This window comes from Balaenoptera physalus (genome assembly GCF_965194825.1).
Source record: "Balaenoptera physalus genome assembly, chromosome: 11".
NCBI lineage: Eukaryota > Metazoa > Chordata > Mammalia > Artiodactyla > Balaenopteridae > Balaenoptera > Balaenoptera physalus.
In genome coordinates, this window is record NC_138896.1 from 94,359,501 (window position 1) to 94,381,487 (window position 21,987).

Here is a 21,987-nt window from a genome sequence, read left to right on the forward strand (position 1 = left end):
CATTCCTATTGAAACATTAAGACAGTTGGAATATCCTGTGTTTTCCTGTCATGGTCACTTCTTACCCTGGGTCAGGTAGTGGCTGCTTAGAAAGGAGAAAATAAACTAGGACTTGTTTGCGGTCGACTTAGAGCCATACAGCCACATGGGTTAAGTGTCCCCAACCCATCTCCATATCATCCCACCAACATGTAGAACTTGACACCTGGGAAACTTCAACTTGGTGCTACGTATTCTAACCTAATCCTGTTACAAGATGGAAGAGTTAGAACACGGAATGACTCATGCTATTAAACCATGCCTCCATTTTGTTCCTGACGGATCCTATAACCTTACCATAAAATAAGTGTCAATCTAATCACACATAATGCACGCGCAAACTTCACATTCTTTTGAAGGGGTTCATAATAAGCTCTATAATTTTAATATTTGTCTTTGCAAAGTTTTTCCTCTCTGCAACATTTTATATGCTGTACAAGTTTGCACTGAAAATTATTTCAAATTCCAGTTTTTAAAATAAACAGAATATATTGCCATTTGCTTTTCACAAAAGTGTTCAATTCCTATTAGTTTTACAATGTTTCTAATGATTAAACTGCAAAAATATATTCACTGAGCTTACATCTTCCCATATTTAGTAGTACGTTTTGTAAAATCATTTATTTCTGCTTTCTAAACCCTGCTTTCATCAAAATACCTAGTATATTTTTTTAATAAAAGGGATTTGAAAACAAGTTTGGGGAAAAAAGATAATCTAATTTTCCTACAAATAGACTCTAAATAAAGGTAACGTTACTAACCTTTCTATACCCAAATTGAGCAGTACATCAAATAAATGTGCTTACAAATTAAAGGCAGCAAACATGGTACACCTACATTATTGGAAAGGACAGAATAACACTGAGGAAGTCAAGTAAGCCTGGGTTTATGTGGTTTGTCTAATGCAGTAATTGCAAGTTTTCCCAGTAGACAGTTTCTTTCTGCTTAGTAAAGACCATAAAGAAAGATACAAAATACTATTTTCTAGAGGTAAGGGCAGACAGAAAGGAGATCTCTCCTTGTTACGGTTAAGTGAGTAAATGGTTACTCTTAGGAAAAAAAGTGAAATATTTCATTATCATATCAGTCAGTTTAAAATACAGTTAAGAGTACATTATGCCACCAACTTCATTGCAAAAATTTATTTTCTTAAATTCCTTCTATGCTAAATATCCTCATTTAACAAAATGTAGAGCAGAAAAAGTTGGACACTGGGATTCTGCTAAAACCTCCTACTTCACCCCCACCCAGTCCCAATAACAATAACTTTTAGAGAGATTGAAAGTTAAAAATCCAATATGCCCGACGTGAAGGCTCACCATAGTAAGTGAGACGCCCCCTGGCGACATTTTTTCCTCGTGAATTCTCAGCAATGCATTCATAGGAACCTGCATCTTCCTGTTGGAAGTTGGGGATTTCAAGCACACCATTGGACTTCCTCAATTTAATTTTAGTGGAAAAAGGCAGTCCATCACTTCTTCTCCAATTAATCTGAGGTACAGGACTAAGAAGAAATTTGTCAAGTTATTTGCTATTTTAAACAGAGGTCTGGAAGCCTTTTAGGCCTGACAAAATAAAACTTTCTTAGGATAGAACAAAAAAGGCACAGATTTTCAAATGCAGAACACAGACAGTTGTCAGTCACATAAACCTGCAAATGCCAAGATTTATCTCTTTAAGTTGATATTTTAATAAAATAAACTGTGCATTTTCTCTAGTTAATTCATGATTTAGAGAAAAAAGTCTAATGTATACTCACTGTATTATAATACAACAAATGAACAAGCAAAAGAAAAATAACACCAATTTAGTTTATGAAATTAGGCAGGCATAGTCATTTTCCGTAAATCGCCTTTAAAGTTTCAAACTAAATTATACATGTGCATTTCCCCTGTATTTTAATTTTTTCTTTGCTTCTAAATGAAAGAAAATTTTAGAAAACAAGGAAGAGAAGAGGCTGTTAAAAGCTATCTTGATCTCTTACAGCAACCTAACATTTTAGCATATCGGTGTAAATGTTATAAAACTTACTTTCCAAGGGCAAAACATTCCAGCTTCACAGTTGAACCTTTAGCTGCTGGAAGAGTTTCTGGAAACTGAACTTCTATTTTCGGTTCATATTCACCCATCACTCCTGTGAATCCACAATACAAAGTTAAAACGTTTGTTTTTTTTTTTTTTTTTTTTTTTTTTTGCTCTATTTTGAACTAACTCTTCCTTATGATTTGAATTACTCACTAGCTGTCTGGTAGGTACTTTTAGAAGCAGTGCTACCTTGGGCCAAACATGCAACATTAATAAATATGTGGGAACTTTGGATTCCGTGATTCCTAGGTTACAGCTTACAGAGCAGTTCTGAGAAAACCACTAGGCCTTTTACATTATATAAAACGAGAGGCTTTTTTATTCTGTATTCAATTTGGACATTTCTAGTCAAACCGAAATATACAATGTACTATGAGTTCTTAAAATATCCTAAAGAGCAAAAATTATGGGAGGAAATTTACTTAATGGTACCCTGGTAGCATAGACACCAATGTTAAACTTATTAAGTGACTACCAGGAGACAAGAAATGGTAACTTAATAAATGGGAAAGGTCAAATTCAATTATAACTGACTGGAAAGTATTTTGTGGCCATGGCATTGTGCTGTATCAGATACAGTTTTGCATAAGTGGGAGTCACCCAGGCTTCCAAATCTGCTTTCTCTGAAGTTCATGGGCTCCCTTGAAACAGTCACTGAGGGGCTGAAGAAACATCTATTTTCCCTTTTTCCCCTCCAGTTCTACTGCGGTATGACTGACGAATAAACACTGCATGTATTTAGGTTGTACAAAGTGATTTTTTTAGGGCGTACAATGTGATGATTTCATATATGTACACATTGTGAAATGATTACATCAGTCAAGTTAACACATTTAACACCTCACAATTACTATTTTCAATTTTTAAAATTAAAATTTTTTTCTGTAGTGAGAACACTTAAGATCTACTCTCTAAGCCAATTTCAAGTACACAACACAACATTACTATATAATCACTACACTGGTGAGGGTAGGGGAATGGGGGAGATGTTGGTCAAAGTGTACAAACTTTCAATTATAAGATGAGTAAGTTCTGGGGATCTAATGTACACATTTTTTCTTTTAATTTTCTTTAGAGATGCTTTTTAGTCTATAACAAAATATCCAGAGCTTTAATAACCTCAAGCTGGCAAAAGTCAGGACCAGTGACGTCACGGGAACGCAAGGTGAGCCCCAGGCTCAGAGGGCCTCGCGTTTGGCTTAATGACCTATTGCCACCATCTTGAAATTCTTCATAATTTTTGAACAAGTGACTCCTCATTTTCATTCTGCACTGGTCCCTGCAAATTAGGAAGCCAGTCCTGAGTAAGAATTATGTACAGGGACCTATGGTTGATGGAATCATTTTAGCCATTGTACTCATAAATATTTTTTCTTCTGAAAAAAAACAAAATAATAATTCTTCAGGATATACTTTTCACTTTTCCCAATTTGTTTTTACTTGTATTCGCAACAGCATTTCCCACTCAGAATTGCCCCTTGAAACATATCCTACCGTCAGAACGTAGCACCAAAGGAGTTGGAGAACCTAGCACTCTGGCGTTTGTCACCATACTAGTCACCACACACGTGTAATTTCCCACATCCAATGGTTCCACCTTGGCTATGTAGAGGTGGCCTGTCTCTTGAGAGACAAATCTCCGACTATCTTCTTCGACAAATGATGGATATTCATTGAAGATCCAAGCATATGATAGTTCTAATAAAATTTTTAGAGAAAAGAAATTCCATCATGAAGGAAAATTTTCCATAGCATATTAAAAATACCTGAAATCACCTTTACTGTGAAGCAATGCTGAGTGTCTTTATTGCAGGTCATGAAGAGAAACGGTTATGAGACGTGATGCTGTGTTCATTCTGCACTATTATGGAGGTCACTGCTGATTAGCATTCTTGTGGGAGCAATATTATCACTGTCATCATTATCGCTGCTCCAGATACCTCCTAACAAGTATCTCTGGCTTCAGTCTTGCTCCCTTTTAATTTGTATCTCCATACTACATGTCCCATGATCTTTTAAAATTACCAATCTCATCACGTCAACTCCCGACATAACACTTTCAGCAATTCCTCGGTAGTCTCTGGAATAATGCAAAATTGCTTAACATGAAAATGAGACCCTGCATGGTTAGGCCCCTGCTTATGGCTTTAGCAACTGAGAAGCCCAATACTCTTTCTTGCACCTGGGTTTTTATATATGCTGCTCTCGGAGGCTGCAGTGTCCTTTTTCTCTGTCCAAGGCTTCTTTCCTTTTCAACACCAAACCCCATTCTGTCATAACTTCCAAATGTTTTTCAAAGCTTGGTTCCAACATCACGAACCACCTCCTCAGAGAAGTCTTCCTTAACCCTCGTCCTCTGAGTAAGTGCTTCTATACAGAGCAACTCTATGCTTATACTACTTTAAGTACTTACCACTTTTTATGCAATGATCTATTTACTTATCTGTCCTCCCACCACTCGGTAAACAAATAATGTCAAATTTTATCCTGCCTGTCTTCCCCTCCTAAAATTAGCAAACTGAAACATCCAAGAACATTTAACAGTCCTCAATAAATACTTATTGAGTTAATTAGGTTAAAATTATGCTACTATCTCCTACGTCAGGTCCAATATTAGAGTTTTCCTGAACTTTGGGATCAAGGAAAACTAACTTTCCCCAAAGGAGCTGTTGTTTTCCTCCTCTGAGATGAGGACTAAATAATACTATGCTGCTTTGTTCTAGATGTCTATATTTTTTAGAAGCAAGTTGTTATTTAAGTATAGTTATTGTGGTTGGTTTATTTGATTCCTTCTTTCTGTGGCCCTATTTTCTTTTACAATTCCACTAATCTTATGGCACTGGTTCATACTGTAATGCTTTTCCAAGAGAATCTTTAGAAAATATATGTAATCAAAATCAATTTTAATGAATAACAAGTTGAAAAATGTATTTAAGGCATCATTCCAATGGTGAAGGGTCTTTCTGCTTGGTAGAGGGGGACAGTACGTCAGCACAAAAATAACAATGAGATAATGTGTCAGGACTGGGTGAGAGTTACTGTGGGTTTCAAAGGAAGGAGCAGTGACATTCTCAGGACTGAAGAACAGGTCTTAAAGAATAGGTGAATATGAAGGGATAAAAGTGCTCCAGGTGGAGGCAAGAGCATGTGTAAGGGGAACAGGGTAAAGAGCAGTTAAGTACCTGATGGAAATGAAAAATGACTGTCTCTCTTCCACTTTCAAAGCAAATTCTGATGATTCCAAAGGTTAGCAGGTCAACGGCATACTGTGCAGATGTTCAGAAACAATGGTTTGTAATCTCGAACTGATCTTTATGTCATGCTATCATATCAGTAGAGTGTTTCATGAAATTCCACTCAGTCATGTGATAGATCGTGAAATCTAAAGTTGTTTGTTGGATTGTATGAAAAAAAATGTACCTCAAACATACACTCCACAATTGGCTTCCTGCCTACCCTGATGGTGTTTTCTCTTGCACTAGTGCTAAACAAACCACAGAGTTAAAGAATGCTGGTAAGATAGGCTTAATTTGTTCTGGGATGGTTAAAACTGACAGCTGTAAAAGCAAATAAACCTTTAGGCTCTTCCCTTGGCTCTAAGTATCCAGTCCCATCCCAACATTCCCCAAGCCCCCATAACCTCACCTTGCTTTAAAGGAAGCAAAGCAATCTTATTCTGCTTTCCAAAGTGTTCTATTTATGAAGTGACTATGACTGTACCTCTCCCTTTAATCCAGGGGGAGCAAAACATCTACTGCTCCCTAACATAATAGACCTTAGCTGGGTACTAGAATAAGTCAATCTTATTAAACTAGTTTATACTAAAGTGAGAATGGCTGATGGAAAAAAACTGATTCAGAAATCCTAAAATCTAATAAATTCATGAAAGAAAATATTATACAGCAAGAAGAATGTATGAACAACAGCTACATGCAACAACTTGGAATAAATACTACCTATGTAATTTTGACTGAAAATGTTCGATACCAAACAAAACAAGACCGCATTTGTAGTATTTCTTTTAATCCCAAATTAAAATTGATACTACTTAAATACTGTACTATTATTATATTGTTAAAGAAATATTGTGGCAGCTTTGCCTATAGGACCTAGTAATGACTGTTAAGAGAAGTAAGGGAAGGATATCAAAATTAAAATCATTTTAAGGGGCTCCCAAAATGAGCATGAAGAAGTGCATATGTAAGAATCACAGAGTGGACTGTGGTAGACACGGAAGGGTCCCAAGTAGGTCTCACTTGAGAAGAACCTACTGCATGGCACACAGTTAACTGACGGCCTCCAGCCACTGGTGCATGAGAGCTGTGGCTGCACTTCCCCAGGTTGCTACCTGCTAATAGGGGCTCCCTGGCGGTGTTAATGCTGGCACTCCTGCAGGATTCCTCACAAGGGCAACTACGGCTTGAGGACTCCCCATCAGAAGGGTCACAATAGTTTCAGAACTGAGCTGGGCTCTGGCATTCTTCCTGCCCAAGTTTTCCTCCCCGCTCTGTTCAAAGCTATCAGACCTGAATCTCAGTCTGAGTCTCCCCCTACCCATTTCTGCTCGCTCCCCCCTTATCCTTCACAGGCACTTCCTCAGGTCTTTTTTTTTTTTTTGATGTCTGATTCTCTGATGCCATCTTGCAGTCTCCTTCTTAGGGGACCTGAACTGACATGGTGTTGCTGAAATTGAGTGACACACTCGCCTGGGTATTAAAAATTGCCCCTCCCCTTGGAGGAAATGTCTGTTTTCACCGACTGCCTTTCAGATAACTGTCCCTCTCCCCCTGTTGCATCAAGATAGTCCCCTCACCTCATCCCCCAAGCTCTTCAAATATACAAACCAATCCCTGGTTGATTCTTAGTACCTGCCCTCCGGACAAGCCCAGACAAGTCAGCGTCCCAGAGTCAGTGTAAGCCTATCCTGAGACCACCACCCAATCCCCCCACCCCAACAAGCAGAGAAGGAAAAATTCCACCATTTACAGAAAGCTCATCTGTCTGGGCTAAGTTACTGAGAAGAAGCCTTAAACCATCGGCTTACAATGGCCTACCTATTGGAATATGATGTAACTAGAATAATACAATGGTCTTCCTCCACTACTTCTTCCAAACACATCCTCAGAAAAGCAAGAAAAAAAAAAAAGATCTTTAACTAACAACACAAAAAACTACCTCTAAGGTTTTGAGTGGAATAAGCAGAAGAAACAGGAAAATTAGGAAGAAAAACCACTCTGGGGATGGAAAAGGTTGTACTGAAAACAGATTTTGAGACTCAGGCAGGTAACCTAGAAGTAAATGCCCAATATGTGGGTAGAGATGTTGTAACTACAACTTTGAGGGCCTGGGCCTAATAATCGTAGGCAGAACAGTGGCCCCCAGAAGTCTACATCCTAATCCCTAAAGTCTGAACATGTTACCCGGTGAGGCAGAAGGGACACTGAAGATCTGATTAAATTAAGGATGTTGAGATGGGAAGATTATTCTGGATTATTTGGGTGGGCCCAATGTCACCATAAGGGTCCTTATAAGAGGGAAGTCACTGAAAGGACATGTAATGCCAGAAGCAGAAGTTGTAGTCAGAGAAAGATATTTCAAGATGCTAAACTCTTGGTTTGAAAATGAAGGAAGGGGCCGTAAGTCCAGGAATGTAGTTGGCTTATAGAAGCTGGAAAAGGCAAGAAAACAGATTTTCCCCTTGAGCCTCCAGAAAGACAGCAGACCCACCAACATCTTGATTTTCCGTCAAGTGAAACTGGTTTCGGACTTTGGACCTTCAGAACTATGAAAGAATAAATTTGTGTGTTTTAAGCTACTAAATTCATGGTAATGCATTACAGCAGCAATAGGGAAATAATATACATGGCAAAGGGAGTCTGCAGATGTGATCAAGTTGAGAATCTTGAAATGGATCTGGGAGGGCAAAAATGTAATCACAAAGGTCCTTATGAGGAAAGAACAGAGACCGGAGGGTCAGAACTATGACTAAGAAAGCAGAGAACAGAGTGATGGGATTGCTGGCTGGGGGCCAAGATTGCCAAGGAATGCGGGCAGCCTCTAGAAGCTGCAAAAGTAAGGGAACAAAGCCCTTGATTTTAGCCCAGTGAGACTTGTGTTGGACTTGAAGGGGAGCAGAATATACCACCCCAAAATATGCCTCTTTGGCATGAAGATCATTTTAAGTTGATTATTTTTAAGAAGGAGCCGACAGAAAAAGCTCTGAAAACTTGCGTAGAAGTTACACTTTTTAAAGAGACGTTTACATTTAAAAGGGGAATCTCTGTTTGTAAGGATGCCTCTCTCCCTGTACCAGGAAGAAAAGGATGACTAAACTCTTCTCAATGGAGAAGACAAGAACTTAAATCTGCATAATCACCTTACCCTTGTTTACTGTACTTTTCCTGACCACCTCCCATAACAGGCCTCCTCCTGCCACACCCCAACATTTTCTTTTCTTTTATATTTAAGGTGGTGGCTTGCGCCATTTCAGTTATCCTGGGTAACTCCTATGTATATATGAGAGACACACACACACACACTACATATATAAAAAATACATATATATACATAGAGAGAGAGAGAGAGAGCGAGCTTGGAAGGGTAGAGGGAAAATTATTTTTCCTCCTCCACAGGCTTCTGACCTGCAGGACTATAAGATAATAAACCTGTGGCGTTTTGAGCCTCAAATTCGTGGTAATTTGTTGCAGTGGCAACAGGAAACGAATACAAATGATGATGACACCTAACAATGAAGTGTTCACTATGTGTCAGGTACTAAGTGCTGTAGACACAATTTTCAAAGAAAAGCAAACAACCAAGGACAAAAAAGTGGAGAAAGCCTAAGCTCCTAATGCCTAAGGAAGAATTAGATTTTACATAATCTGTTTATAAAATCAATACAATTAGGGAGGGGTAATTCCAAAAGTGGTATCAAACTAGGATAACCTGAAAGCAAATGAATTAGTGATTGATCGTTCTGTACAAAGATTCAGACCCTTAAAGACTTATGGAAAGAAATCAAACCTGTATTTAATATGGCATACACTGTCATGAAAGGTACACAGAATTCTGTAGCACTGACCTACCTTTCTTTATAGATTTTCTCATTGAGATGGAACGAAATATAACTTTTATGTCTTAGAGTGAAGAGAGGGAAGATCTGCACTATTTCATTTATTGCTTGCATGTCTTTGTTGAAATATATATGGCATCACTCTGACTGAAAACATTAGAAAATTATGTGATTTACTGTGTACTGAATAAAGTAAAAAATACCTGCCGTAATACTCTCAGAGTTATTCACCATAAAAATCTGCATTTGCAATAAATGTTCATTGTATACTGCAAAGTAAAATATATATCAAATCAGCATTCTTTGGAGACTTTTCAACATCATTTTATGCATGATGATAAATAAAAAGCTATAATAAAAATGATAATTTTATATACTCAAACAAGCTAGGTTTTACAAAACCCTTCCCAACATCCTGTGTATAATGTGCATAAGCACATTGTCCCAAAACTTCCTGGCTGCTGGGCGTTCTATTAACAATGCTACGTGAACATTGGGAATGTAAAATATTTTTTATTAGAGGACAAAGAGGTTTTACCAACCAAAGCCATAAATTAACAAAATGGAGCACTGAAACTCTGCTTTCTAAAAAGTAATATTTGATGGAGGACATCACTCCTCCAATCACATTCCTTCCTGCGTCACTTAAGTGTAAGGCCAGTCAATTTAACATGAAATATGTCACCTTAGTGTTTACCTGGAGATACATTAATACACATACTACTGACATTGAAGGGTTTATTTCTAGTTCCTTTATAAAATTCTATTATGAGGGATATCTAATCCTTTGTATAGGCATTTTCTAGAAGAAATTCTGTCAAATAAAATTGCAGTTGGGCAAATTTGTGCAAGTAACTTTGGCAATTTTCTGTAGTGCCAAGTGGGAAGTCTGACCTGCTTTTTAAATATTTAAACATATTCAAGTATGTTTAAATAAAACATATTTAAAAGGGTCTGAGAGCTTGCTTGATGTCACTCAAGATTTTTATCTTGCTTTTAACTGATTCATACAAGTTGGGAAGGAAATTTTGCTAGAGAGCTTACACATGACACCACATTGATGGAGGGTCTGGGACACACTCAACAATCTAAAATGTAGAAAACTGAAGACAATTTAAGTTTCAAAGAAGAACAGATCAATGGTTAGGAATGAAAAGTCTGCACCTCGAAGCAGAAGGCATCTATCACCACTTCAATCATTTCAGTGTCTTGTCTTTCAAAAGCTTTTTTGTAAGTTGTTGCTTTGGTGACAATATTATTTATATAGGTTTCCTTGTTTAGCCCATAAATGTCTGCCTAATCCATTCTGATTCAGAGTACTAACAAGCCTGGCTTGTGAAGGTCCTAAGATTAGGAGAACAATGATCAGGGAGGGAAAACACTAAAGGTGACATTTCTTTCCTCCTTTCATACTTGGGGGACCATGGGTCAGCAAGGAATGACTAGGAGGTCAAGCCCAGACTGCTGCCTGCTTTGTAAACTACATCTTTTGGAACAAACTCACGCCCATTCAATGGCTATTGTCTAGGGCTGCTTTCAGGCTGTAAGAGTAGAGTGAGTAGCTTCGACAAAGACTACATGGCCCATGAAGCTTAAAAGATTTAGCTGATCTTTTAAGAAAAAGTTTGTTGACTCCTGTTCTAGGTTAATATTATCTCTAGACCAAATTATGAGTTTGGCAATCTTTTAAGATCTCTTGTCTTATTTATTTTTACTCCTCTCTTCTTTACAGGGCTGTCATGTTGTCCTACCTTTGTGAAAAAATATTTCACAAAGGTCATGCGAGACCATTAGCCTCTTGTACTCCACATTTCTTTGTTTCTCTCTCTTGCTTTAGTCGCTACCACTAGGGACTACATACCAGCCATTGCATTGTGTAATAGAAGCTTCCAAGAAATAATGCAGCCCTGTGACCACCACTTCTAGTTCTACTATTTTCTTTTAGGAATGGGGAGTATTTTCAGTGGGTACCCGCATCTTCCATCACATTCTGACTGCACTAGGCACTGACATCCTTTTCTTCATTTTTAGGCTTCTGCCAGGGAAGCTCCTCTCCTAACGAGTGCCTTCATCTCTCTCCTGGTACCTTGGCTGCTAAAACTGATTCGGTGCCAAAGTGAAGCTCTTTCTTCCGTATTTGTTGAGGCAAAAATGTGTGGTGCCCTCTAGAGGCCATTTGTATTTTTGCTTGTATATACACATTCTTCCTTTTTCTCATGAAGAACATGTATTTATTTATTTATCCAGTGAACCTCCTCTCTCTCATCCTTAGTTCAAGTTGTTTTGCTGGGACTGTCTCCTTGCTGCGAGGAAATTTCAAGATGAGGAAATACAACTGGGAGCTAAGTACAATGACACTCAATACCTGATGCCTAGCAATGATTTGGGGTTAATACGGAGACGGACTAGCCAAAACATCGGCAAGCCATTTAACGACATACTTCCTTTGCGAGGGTGCTAAAGAAGCAAGGCATTGCTACACAAAGTGGTTCAGACACTCATTAGAGAAGATGAGGTCTAATAAGGACAGGATGGAGTTACCGTGATGCTTTATAAAGACATGACAAGACCTTCATGCCACAGACCCAAACTGCAATTACTTATTCCCCAGCTCGTATGAGGACTTGCTGGTATCGTGCTGACACTCAATTCAGGAAGAGCGCCCCAAAATGGCAGAGTCAGAACTTAAGGTAGAAGAGACTTTGGGAATATAATGCATTTCTTCTGGGCTTCCTCATTTTTATTATTAAAATGTACCTTGGGGGCTTCCCTGGTGGCGCAGTGGTTGAGAATCTGCCTGCCAATGCAGGGGACACGGGTTCGAGCCCTGGTCTGGGAAGATCCCACATGCCGCGGAGCAACTAGGCCCGTGAGCCACAATCACTGAGCCTGCGCGTCTGGAGCCTGTGCTCCGCAACAAGAGAGGCCGCGACAGTGAGAGGCCCGCGCACCGCGATTAAGAGTGGCCCCCACTTGCCGCAACTAGAGAAAGCCCGCGCACAGAAACGAAGACCCAACACAGCCAAAAATAAATATAAATAAATAAATAAATTTATTTTTTTTTAATGTACCTTTCCAGAGGAGTTCAGAGACCCTGAAAATGTTAGAAAGCGATTTTAAGATTAGCTCTAAACCCAAATGTTGCCAACACTAGAAGCTTCGCTGCCACCACCTGCTTGTGCAGCTAAAAGAAAATGCTTTGTAATAAACACATTTTGGCACACTGCTACGCTTGATACAATGTGCACTTTGGTGCACACATCTTAAATATATGCCAAATCCTTCTGGCCAGGTTTGCACTTGCTTCATCACTTATACTGAATAATGGACATTGTTTTATGACTTCAGTGACAGTCAATAACATTTTCTTTTTAAGTGCAGTCCAGGAGAAGGTAAAGAGTCCTACAGCTCATGGGAGTGCTAATTGGAGCCAATTATAATTTGATTGACCTGCCTTGCTTATTAAAATGATATGCAAAATTTACACTGCCCTTGCAAAATGGAAATTTTCTTCAGTACAAGCTAACTACAAGAAGCCCACCCTTTAATGAATCCAAAGGTGGTGCTTCTGGGTTATAATTCGCACATCAACTCTCAGAAGCTAATTCCAGAGAGGGATTTCACTGGGTTGCAAATACTACAAAAGAAGTCTATGGAGGGGGAAAAATGTGCAATAAAATAAATGAAATAATTAAGGGCTAGCGAATAAAGGGGCAGCATCACAATAACTCTGTCCATTCCTCATCAGGTCTCATTTTCTTTTATGAAAATTAAAATGATTTCCTTAAGGAATGTCACGGGGACTTGATATTTCCCTTCTTGCCATGTGGGTGATTTTTTAAAGCAGAATAAATGTTCATTTTCACTGGTAAATAGAAATGAAGTTATTAGCAGAAGATAAAGTCATTCCGCCAAGTCACAGGGGTCTTCCAACTGAGGACAACAAATGAGTCCTCAGGAAGCTGGAGAAATTAATGTTTCTCCTTCCCTCCCTGTCCAGCCTCCAGTGACACACACAAACACACACTCAAACCCACACTCTGTCATACACGCACACACAAAGTAGTACTACTACTTAACTATTGGTAACATATCAAACTGTTCATCAAAATAGGGTTAAATATCATTTAAAAATGTATTTTAAAATGGAGCTTCACCCTTCCTGATCTAGCTTTTCTGAATAACACATTTTAGAAAGTGGTGGTTCCATTATAAATTATACTACTAAAATAGTCCTAAGTCACCTGCTTAAAAAAACAAATCAAATAAATCAAACCAAAATCAAATGAATCCAAATCAAATAAGTATTTGATTATGGAAGGATGTGCAATTATGCCTGAATAACTGAAATAAACATGGTAACAAAAAACAAGGCCCAAAGGAATCAATCACCAAAAGTAATTCCCCTCCTTCAAATCTGTAGGGCTCTATAAATGCCAATTTCTTTAAGCACTAAAGGATATGCACTGGAGATTTCACAGCCGCCTCAGGTTCAAGTCAAATATAGATAGTAGTTTGCAGGCTTTCAGAAAAGTGATAGATGACAAAGTCAGAAAAACAGCTTTTAGACCACTTCACGTTTCCCTGCCTGCTATGCTAAATAACACGTGTATAAAGGCATACATCGCTTTATTGAGTTTCACTTTATTTTGCTTCACAGATATCCTATTTTTTCCAAATTGAAAGTTGGTGGCAACCCTGTGTTACGTGAGTCTGTTGGGGCTGTTTTTCTAATAGCATTTCCTCACCTCCTGTCTCTGTGTCACATTTTGGTAATTCTTGCAATATTTCAAACTTTTCATTATTATTATAGTTATTATGGGGAACTGTGATCACTGATCTTTGATGTTACTACTCTAAGTGTTTAGGGCATCCACATAAGACAGCAAGCTACAGGGGCCCAGGGCAGGCCACCCCAAAATATGCCTCAATGGCATACTGATTATTTTGAATTACATTAAATGGCCAATGCAAGAGGTACACTCTGAGCCTCTTTTCTATCTTCCTGAAAGCAGGAAATACATTTCTCATGTGAAAGGTACATTCCCTGTATCTGGAGGTAGAAGGACGCCCTTATCACCAGAGACAGGAATCCTGGGCCAAGAAGCCTGTATAAACAAACCTTGTTACTTTGTTATTTTACTACCCCAAGCCCACACTTTAAGTTCTTCACTAATGAAGAACCCAAAGCATAAGTTTCTTTGCCCTGTCAATTCTTCTCAAATTTACTGTTTCTTTTTCCAAAAATTATAACAGCTGCTTGTTTTGGCCACTTCTTAGGTCCCATTTCTATGAGACCTTTGCGCACACGAATTAAAATGGGTTTCTTTTCCTCTTGTTATTCTATCTTGTGTCAATTTTATTATTAGTGCAGCCACAAGAACTTACGAAGAGTAGAGGAGGGAAATTTCCCCTACCAATCGGTGTTCTGACTGCACCACCACCCGCCCACCCCACCATTCGCCTGTCTCTCTCCCTCTCCTCAGGCCTCCTTCTTTCCTGAGACACCACAGTATTGAAATTAGGCTAATGAAGAACGCTACAATGGACTCTTAAATAGTCAAGGGAAAGGAAGAGTCACATGTCTTTCACTCTAAATCAAAAGGTAGAAATGATTAAGCTTAGAGGAAGGCACATGGAAAGGTGAGACAGGCAGAAGCTAGGCTTCTTGCACCGGTTAGGAAGTTGTGAAGGCAAAGAAACGGTTCTTGAAGGAAATTATCAGTGCCAGTCCATTGAATACATGGATGATAAAAAGCCAAAGAGCCTTACTGCTGATATGGAGAACGTTTTTGTGGTCTGGATAGATCAAACCAGCCACAATATTCCCTTACGCCAAAGCCTAACCCAGAGCAAGGCTCTAATTTCTCTTACATTCTATGAAGGCTGAGTGAGGTGAGGAAGCTGCAAAAGAAAAGTCTGAAGCTAAAAGAGCTTATTTCAGGAGGTTTAAGGAAAGAAGTCGTCTCGGAAACATAAAAGTGCAAAGTGAAGCAGCAAGGGCTGATGTAGAAGCTACAGCAAGTTATCCAGGGGATTTAGCTAAGATAATAATTTAAAGTGGCTACACTAAACAACAGATTTTCAATGTAGATGAAACAGCCTTATGTTAGAAAAAGATGCCACCTAGGATTTTTATAGTCAGAGAAGAGAAGTCAATGCCTGACTTCAAATCTTCAAAGGACAGGCTGGCTCTCTTGTTAGGGGCTAATGCAGCTGGTGACTTTAGGTTGAAGCCAATGATCAGTTACCATTCTGAAGATCCTAGAGCTTAATAATTATGCTCAATCTACTGTGCCTGTGCTCTATAAAGGGAACAACAAAGCCTAGATGATGGCACATCTGTTTACAACAGGGTTGACTGAATACCTTAAGCCCACTGTTGAGACCGACTGCTCAGAAACAAAGACTCCTTTCAAAATATTACTGCTCCTTCACAATGCACCCAAGAGCTCTGATGGAGATGTACAATGAGATTCATGTTGTTTTCATGCCTGCTAACCCAACGTCCATTCTGCAGCCCACAGATCGAGGAGTAATTTCAACTTTCAAGTATTATTATTTCAGAAATACATTTTGTAAGGCCACAGATGCCATAATAGTGATTCCTCTGATGGATCTGGGCAAAGTCAATTGAAAACCTTCTGGAAAGAATTCACCATTTTAGATGCCATTAAGAAGATTCATGACTCATGAGAAGAGGTCAACATATCAACATAAACGGGAGTTTGGAAGAAGTGGATTCCTACCCTCATGAATGACTTTGAGGGATTCAAGAGTTCAGTGAGGGAAGTAACTGCAGCTGTGGTGGAAACAGTGAGAGAACTAGAATTAGAAGCGGAGCCTGAAGATGTGACTGAATTGCTGCAATCTCATGATAAAACTTTAACAGATGAAGAGTTGCTTCTTATGGATAAGCAAAGAAAGTCGTTTCTTGAGAAGAAATCTACTCCTGGTGAAGATACTGTAAACAATGTTGAAACAACAACAAAAGATTTAGAATATTACATAAACTTGGTTGCTGCAGGGTTTGAGAAGCCTGACTCCAATTTTGATAAGAAGTTCTACCGTGGGTAAAATGCTATCAAACAGTACTGCATGCTACAAAGAAATCATCCTTGAAAAGAAGAGCCAATTGATGAGGCAAACTTCCTTAAGAGGAAACTGCCACAGCCAACCCAACCTTCACCAACCACCACCCTGATCAGTGAGCAGCCATCAGCATCAAGGCAAGACCCTCCACCAGCAACGACATTATGACTCACTGAAGACTCAGATGATGGTTGGCATTGCTTAGCAATAAAATGTTTTTAAATTAAGGTTAAAACTTTTTTTTTTTTTTAGAAATAAAGCTAGGACGAGAGGTCCAGTGGTTAAGACTCCACACTTCCACTGCAGGGGGCGTGGGTCCGACCCCTGGTCGGGGAACTAAGATCCCGCATGCCGCGCAGTGCGGCCAAAAAAAAAAAGTTAGTAGAAATAAAGCTATTGCACACTTAATAAACTATAGCCTAGTACAAACATAACTTTTATAAGTACTTGGAAAACAAAAAACTCGTGTGATTCACTTTATTGCACTATTTGCTTATTGTGGTGGTCTGGACCAAACCCGCAGTACCTCTGAGGTCTGCCTCTAGGCAGTTCTACTGACAATTGTCCCTAAAATGCAGTAAATTTTATGTTTACTAACTTTAATTAATTTCTTTCCTTTTGCTTTTTTCAAACAAGAAACAAGTATAACAGAAGTGTTAAAGAGCACTGGCTCTTTCTTTTTGGCTCTAAATATATTTACCGGAAACAACACAAAGAAATACAAAACCACCACCTGCTCACTCCTTCAAACATTTCTCTATAAAGCGCTTCTAATAAAGGAGACAGGTCTCCTCTTGAAAAGGAACGGCAGCAATCACGTGAGTATTCTTCAGCCAACAAGATGAAAAGCTTTTCTTTCCAAGAAGCAAATATGTAGATCCTCAGTATAAAAGCATTAGATCTGGCCTTGATCAAAGTCAAGAATAAACTTAACTAGAAATTTTAATGTGTTTGACATAAATGTTCATTGATCCTCTTTCAACGAGAGGGACACTGAACTTCATTCCTTTAACTTCTAATTCAACATTACATCTTCTTTTTATTCTCCCTAACAATATTGCATTTTCATTTTCAGAATAAATTCATATTAAACAAGTTGTCCTGCTGCTTTACCCTGCTTACTTTGATTCTTTCCCCTTTACATTACCTGAGGTGATATAAAGATCTCTTCTGCCAATTACATTTCAGCAGCTAATATTCTGTTATAAGCAAGAGTAACGCATCTGTTTCACTGTGTATCTAGTTACTGTGTGGGATGCCTGTCCTCTGCTTCTAGACAGTTTTGCTGTCTTATTTTGAGACCATATGTTGTATAAGGCTCTGGGAATTATTGAAACTGCTCATATTTGTTTTACCACATTTTACTTCAACAACATATCTTCTGGGAGATTTAGGAGCATGTTTATTTCTCTCATTCCTTTATTTTATTAATTCAATTAGTTGACCTTCAGCTGGCACGCGATGAAGGACTTTTCTAGCTTTCAATGTGAATGTGTTAAATGAAAGAGTACTTGGTGCACCATGTTCCAGATCAGAGCTATATTTTATTTCTGTCGACCATAGACACTTAACAATACTTGGGCTCTGATAAAAATAATAAATTTTATCACTTTTCTTCGGAGAAAGATTTTCGAATTCCAGTTAGAGAATCTCTTTTTGCACCACTTGTTCACCAGAGAACATGTAAGAAGGAGATATGATGGGTCTTATAGCCCTAAGGATTTGGTCATCGACCCCTAGGTCCCAGGTGACTTGTAATGGTTACGGTTACACGGAACATGGAACCTGTTCTGTCCTTTCTCCAAATTTCCTTTCAGCCTCTTATACATGAAGATATGAAGGGAAGCTTCTCTATTTCTTAACAAGGAGAAGCAGCAAATATAACGTGGATAATGGAAACTAAGAAAGCCTGAAGTACTGTTTAAGGACATAACACTGTTTGACCAAGCTGTCTCTCTGACTGGAAGAACAGCCTGAAATAAGTTTATGAGGGCATCTTCGAAAGAAGGAAGTGCTTCTGCATTGAGTCTTAGGATTTGAGGTTTAAACTTGACTTTCTCTCATCCTAGGTACGTGCCTTTGGTAAATTCACTTAAAATCTCTGGTCTCAGTTTCTTCTTGGATATGAAAAATGACAGGGTCGCGTAAGATTGCCCTGGATGCCAACCTGTGGGTTGTATGAGATTGCCCTGGTTGCTAACCTATAGGATACAGGTTCTTTGGGAATTGCCATAAGATGAGAGAATCCACATGCATCTACTTGGTGGGAGAGACCAAACAAATTTTACATTACAAAATATATAAACAGATCCTGCTATTTAAAATGTGAGAGCCATACTGTGATTAACAAAAATATATATTCAATTAAAAAGTGTTACTGAAGTCACTGTGACTTTTGGGTATCATGTACTTTCTCTCTCGAAAATACAAAAAGCAATAGAAATAGCTGAGTACCTACTGCGAGCCAGATACTGCTCTTAGCAACTTAAACATATTACCTTATTTAATCGTCACAAAAGTCTATGAGGCAAGTACTATTAACATACATTTTACACAGATGAGGCAACTAAGACAATTAAGGAAGTCCCAGGTAATAAGTAATGTTAGAAGGATTTGAATCCAGGCAATGTGGAACAGAGCCGAACCCACTACACAGGGCTGTCTTCTCTGTGTAGTGTCTAAATCATGTGACAATAGTAAAATTTTGACAGTTAAGATGAATCCATAAATTCAAAAGGGTTGAAGACTATGGGTGTTTCCGATTCCTTTTATCCCTTAAATATTCTCCTTTACAAGTTTTATTTCTTAAGAAAAGACAGTCTAGGGTAGAGGTTAAAAACAAAAGTTATTGGAAGAAACAAACAACAGCAATAAACCATGACTGAGATCCATCCCTGGTTCTGGTACGTAAAGCTATGTAACCAAGGGGCAAGGCTCTTTTCTTCTCTATGCCTCAGTTTCCTTGTTTGTAATATAAAGATAATAGTAGTACCTACCCCATAGTTTTGGTTGTGGATTAATTAAGAGATACACAGAAAGTATTTACAGCCATGCATGACAATTAGTGAGGGTTCAATAAATGTCTGTAGCTATTGTTTTGCTCTTGTTTGACTGTCCTCTGTGGGGATCCTACAAAGAAGTTAAACATGCAAAACGCAGGTTTTGTGGAGGAAGCAGAGAGGCAGGACTGCATAACACAGACACTGCAGTGAACAAGCCCATCCAGATCCAAGCAGTAAAGGTATAATTTTCACTGGCAGATCTAGGGAGCAGATCAAACCAACCGGAAGTGCTTAAGATGCTGGTAGCAGAGGGCAAGGCAAACAGGTGTCAAACAAGTGTCTATGCTTTATGGACAGTGAGAAGCTCTAAAATGATGGCGTGCACGAAGATATTTGACTCCTATAACCAGCTAGGTTGAGCGGTGGGAGTTGCTTGTTGACAGTGTTTTGATGTACTTTTAGGAGACACTGAGATATGCGCTTCTGGATATTTAATTACTATCACATATGAAAAACAGAATGGGAACTTGGCAAGAATAAAGTTTCCTCAAACAAAAGAATGGACAGAACTGGACAGAGCAGATTAAAATCATTATATAGTACAAACAAGATTAAAGTTTACTCTTAAGAGAAAATATAAGCCAAGGTAAGTGTGCTGAAATCTGGTCTCACTTGAAAAGAAAGGTAATAAGACCGAACACTGATGTGGAGAAATAATCAAAATGCAAGCATGACAAAATGCAGCATCCTTTCTGCTCAATTAATCAGATGAGCTAAGTGTGCCACAAAAGCGAGGCTTCACAGTACAGGTGGTGTCAAGTGAGCTGGGGAGTGGGTACACGGCTCTGCAGAGTGCTGAAAGCTAGCAATGAATTGGAGTTCTATTTCTAACTTGTCCTTGGAATATTTCCAAATGGGAATAATCATTTCTAAATATCAACTGACTGTCTGTAATCTTAAGTCAAAGAAGTACCTCCTCACATCTCTATGAGGATATTGAGAGAAGGTTTTGCCTTTAAAATTGCAAGGGTTGTTAGTTAAATGCTCATCTGTGTGCCATTGTTTTGAGATGTATACAGATATTAAATGAAAATGAGAACAGAGGAAATTCCCTAGTGCTCCAGTGGTTAGGACTCAGCGCTCTCACCGCGAGGGCCTGGGTTTGATCCCTGGTGGGGGATCCCACAAGCCGCACGGTGCGGCCAAAAAAAAAAAAAAAAATCAGTGGTTAAAGGGACTTCCCTGGTGGCGCAGTGGTTAAGAATCCCCCTGCCAATGCAGGGGACACCGGTTCGAGCCCTGGTCCGGGAAGATCCCACATGCCGCAGAGAAACTAAGCCCGTGCGCCACAACTACTGAGCCCGCGTGCAACAACTACTGAAGCCCGCACGCCACAACTACTGAAGCCCGCACGCCTAGAGCCCATGCTCCGCAACAAGAGAAGCCACCGCAATGAGAAGCCCGCGCACCGCAACGAAGAGTAGGCCCCGCCCGCCGCAACTAGAGAAAGCCCGCGCGCAGCAACGAAGATCCAACGTAGCCAAAAATAAATTAAATAAATAAAAGAAAAATGAGAACAGGTCCCCATCCCACTCAACTTGTGAACCTTGATGATGACATAATGACACACGTAGAAAAGAAACAATTTATATTTAATATTCTAATATCATACACATAAAATGGGACCCCAGTAATTAAGAACGTTCTCTACTTTTCTTTAGCGGATGAATTGTCATCCTGGGGTTAAAGGGAGAATGTTTAAAGGCAGATGATCAGGCCAAATTAGTTCTCCGGCTGACGGCTGAGTCAGGATGGTTTATTCTAGGCTCTCTGAATAGCCAGAAAATAGCCCATCCCAGTGCCAGGATGGTTTCTGATAAAAACCGTATCACTGAATTAACATTAGCCTAGTGTTCCTCAAAAGGTAGGCACCTAACAGATAGTAAAAAACAAATAAATTAATATGGACAAATTTTAAAAGGAACATGAATTTAAATAAAAGTCTACATTGCAAATGTTTATGAGAACTTAACACGTTAGAAGTTTATTGAGTATATTGAACAGCGTGGAAATATTAATTATATAATTTTTATGATCAGATACACTCCAACTGAGTGGCTGTCAAATGACTGATTTTAGAATTTCAAGTATTTTAAATATGGCTCAAAAAATCAGCGTCAGAAAAAGTACAGCATATGAATACTCAGATGTTTCATAATTGTTTTAAAAAGGAAAAGAAACATAGACAGAAAATAGCTTTTACAACCCAGGAATATATTTATCTTTATTAAAAACTTTCCTACCCCACAAAAAGATTTTAAAATAAATCCTAATTTTTATATTTAACAAGTGTTTCCTGAAAAGTTCTATTCTAAGGGGCAGCTAAAATAGTCTTTGGATACACAATATAGGTTACCCATTTTTCTTCACAGAACATCTCACAAAATTGCCTACAGGCACACAGGCAAGAGAAAACTGACTGGCCTTTACAATCTCAACAAAGAAAGCACTCTTGTAGGCCACGTGGCAGGAAGTCCTGGATAAAATCAGGGAAATCAGATTTTATAAGGATTTATCCTTTACTTACACTTACTTCAGAGAAAAGGATGGCTCAGTCCATCTGACGCTCCTTTTTTCATCTCTTAGGTTAGTTTTAATTTGATTATTGAAGCTAATTCCCTCTGTTTTCTATATTAG

At 38.8% G+C, this 21,987-nt stretch overlaps 1 protein-coding gene across 1 annotated transcript in view; it reads right to left on the bottom strand.

The window, feature by feature from the left end:
- CNTN3 (contactin 3) overlaps nucleotides 1–21,987 on the bottom strand; it is a 325,704-nt gene that overhangs the window by 98,993 nt on the left and 204,724 nt on the right. The window contains exons 6-8 of the mRNA XM_082412129.1: nucleotides 3,619–3,822; nucleotides 2,071–2,173; nucleotides 1,359–1,543 (exon numbers count right to left, since the gene is read on the bottom strand). Coding sequence (XP_082268255.1) covers nucleotides 1,359–1,543; nucleotides 2,071–2,173; nucleotides 3,619–3,822 — 492 coding nt within the window. The remainder of the gene's footprint in view (nucleotides 1–1,358; nucleotides 1,544–2,070; nucleotides 2,174–3,618; nucleotides 3,823–21,987) is intronic.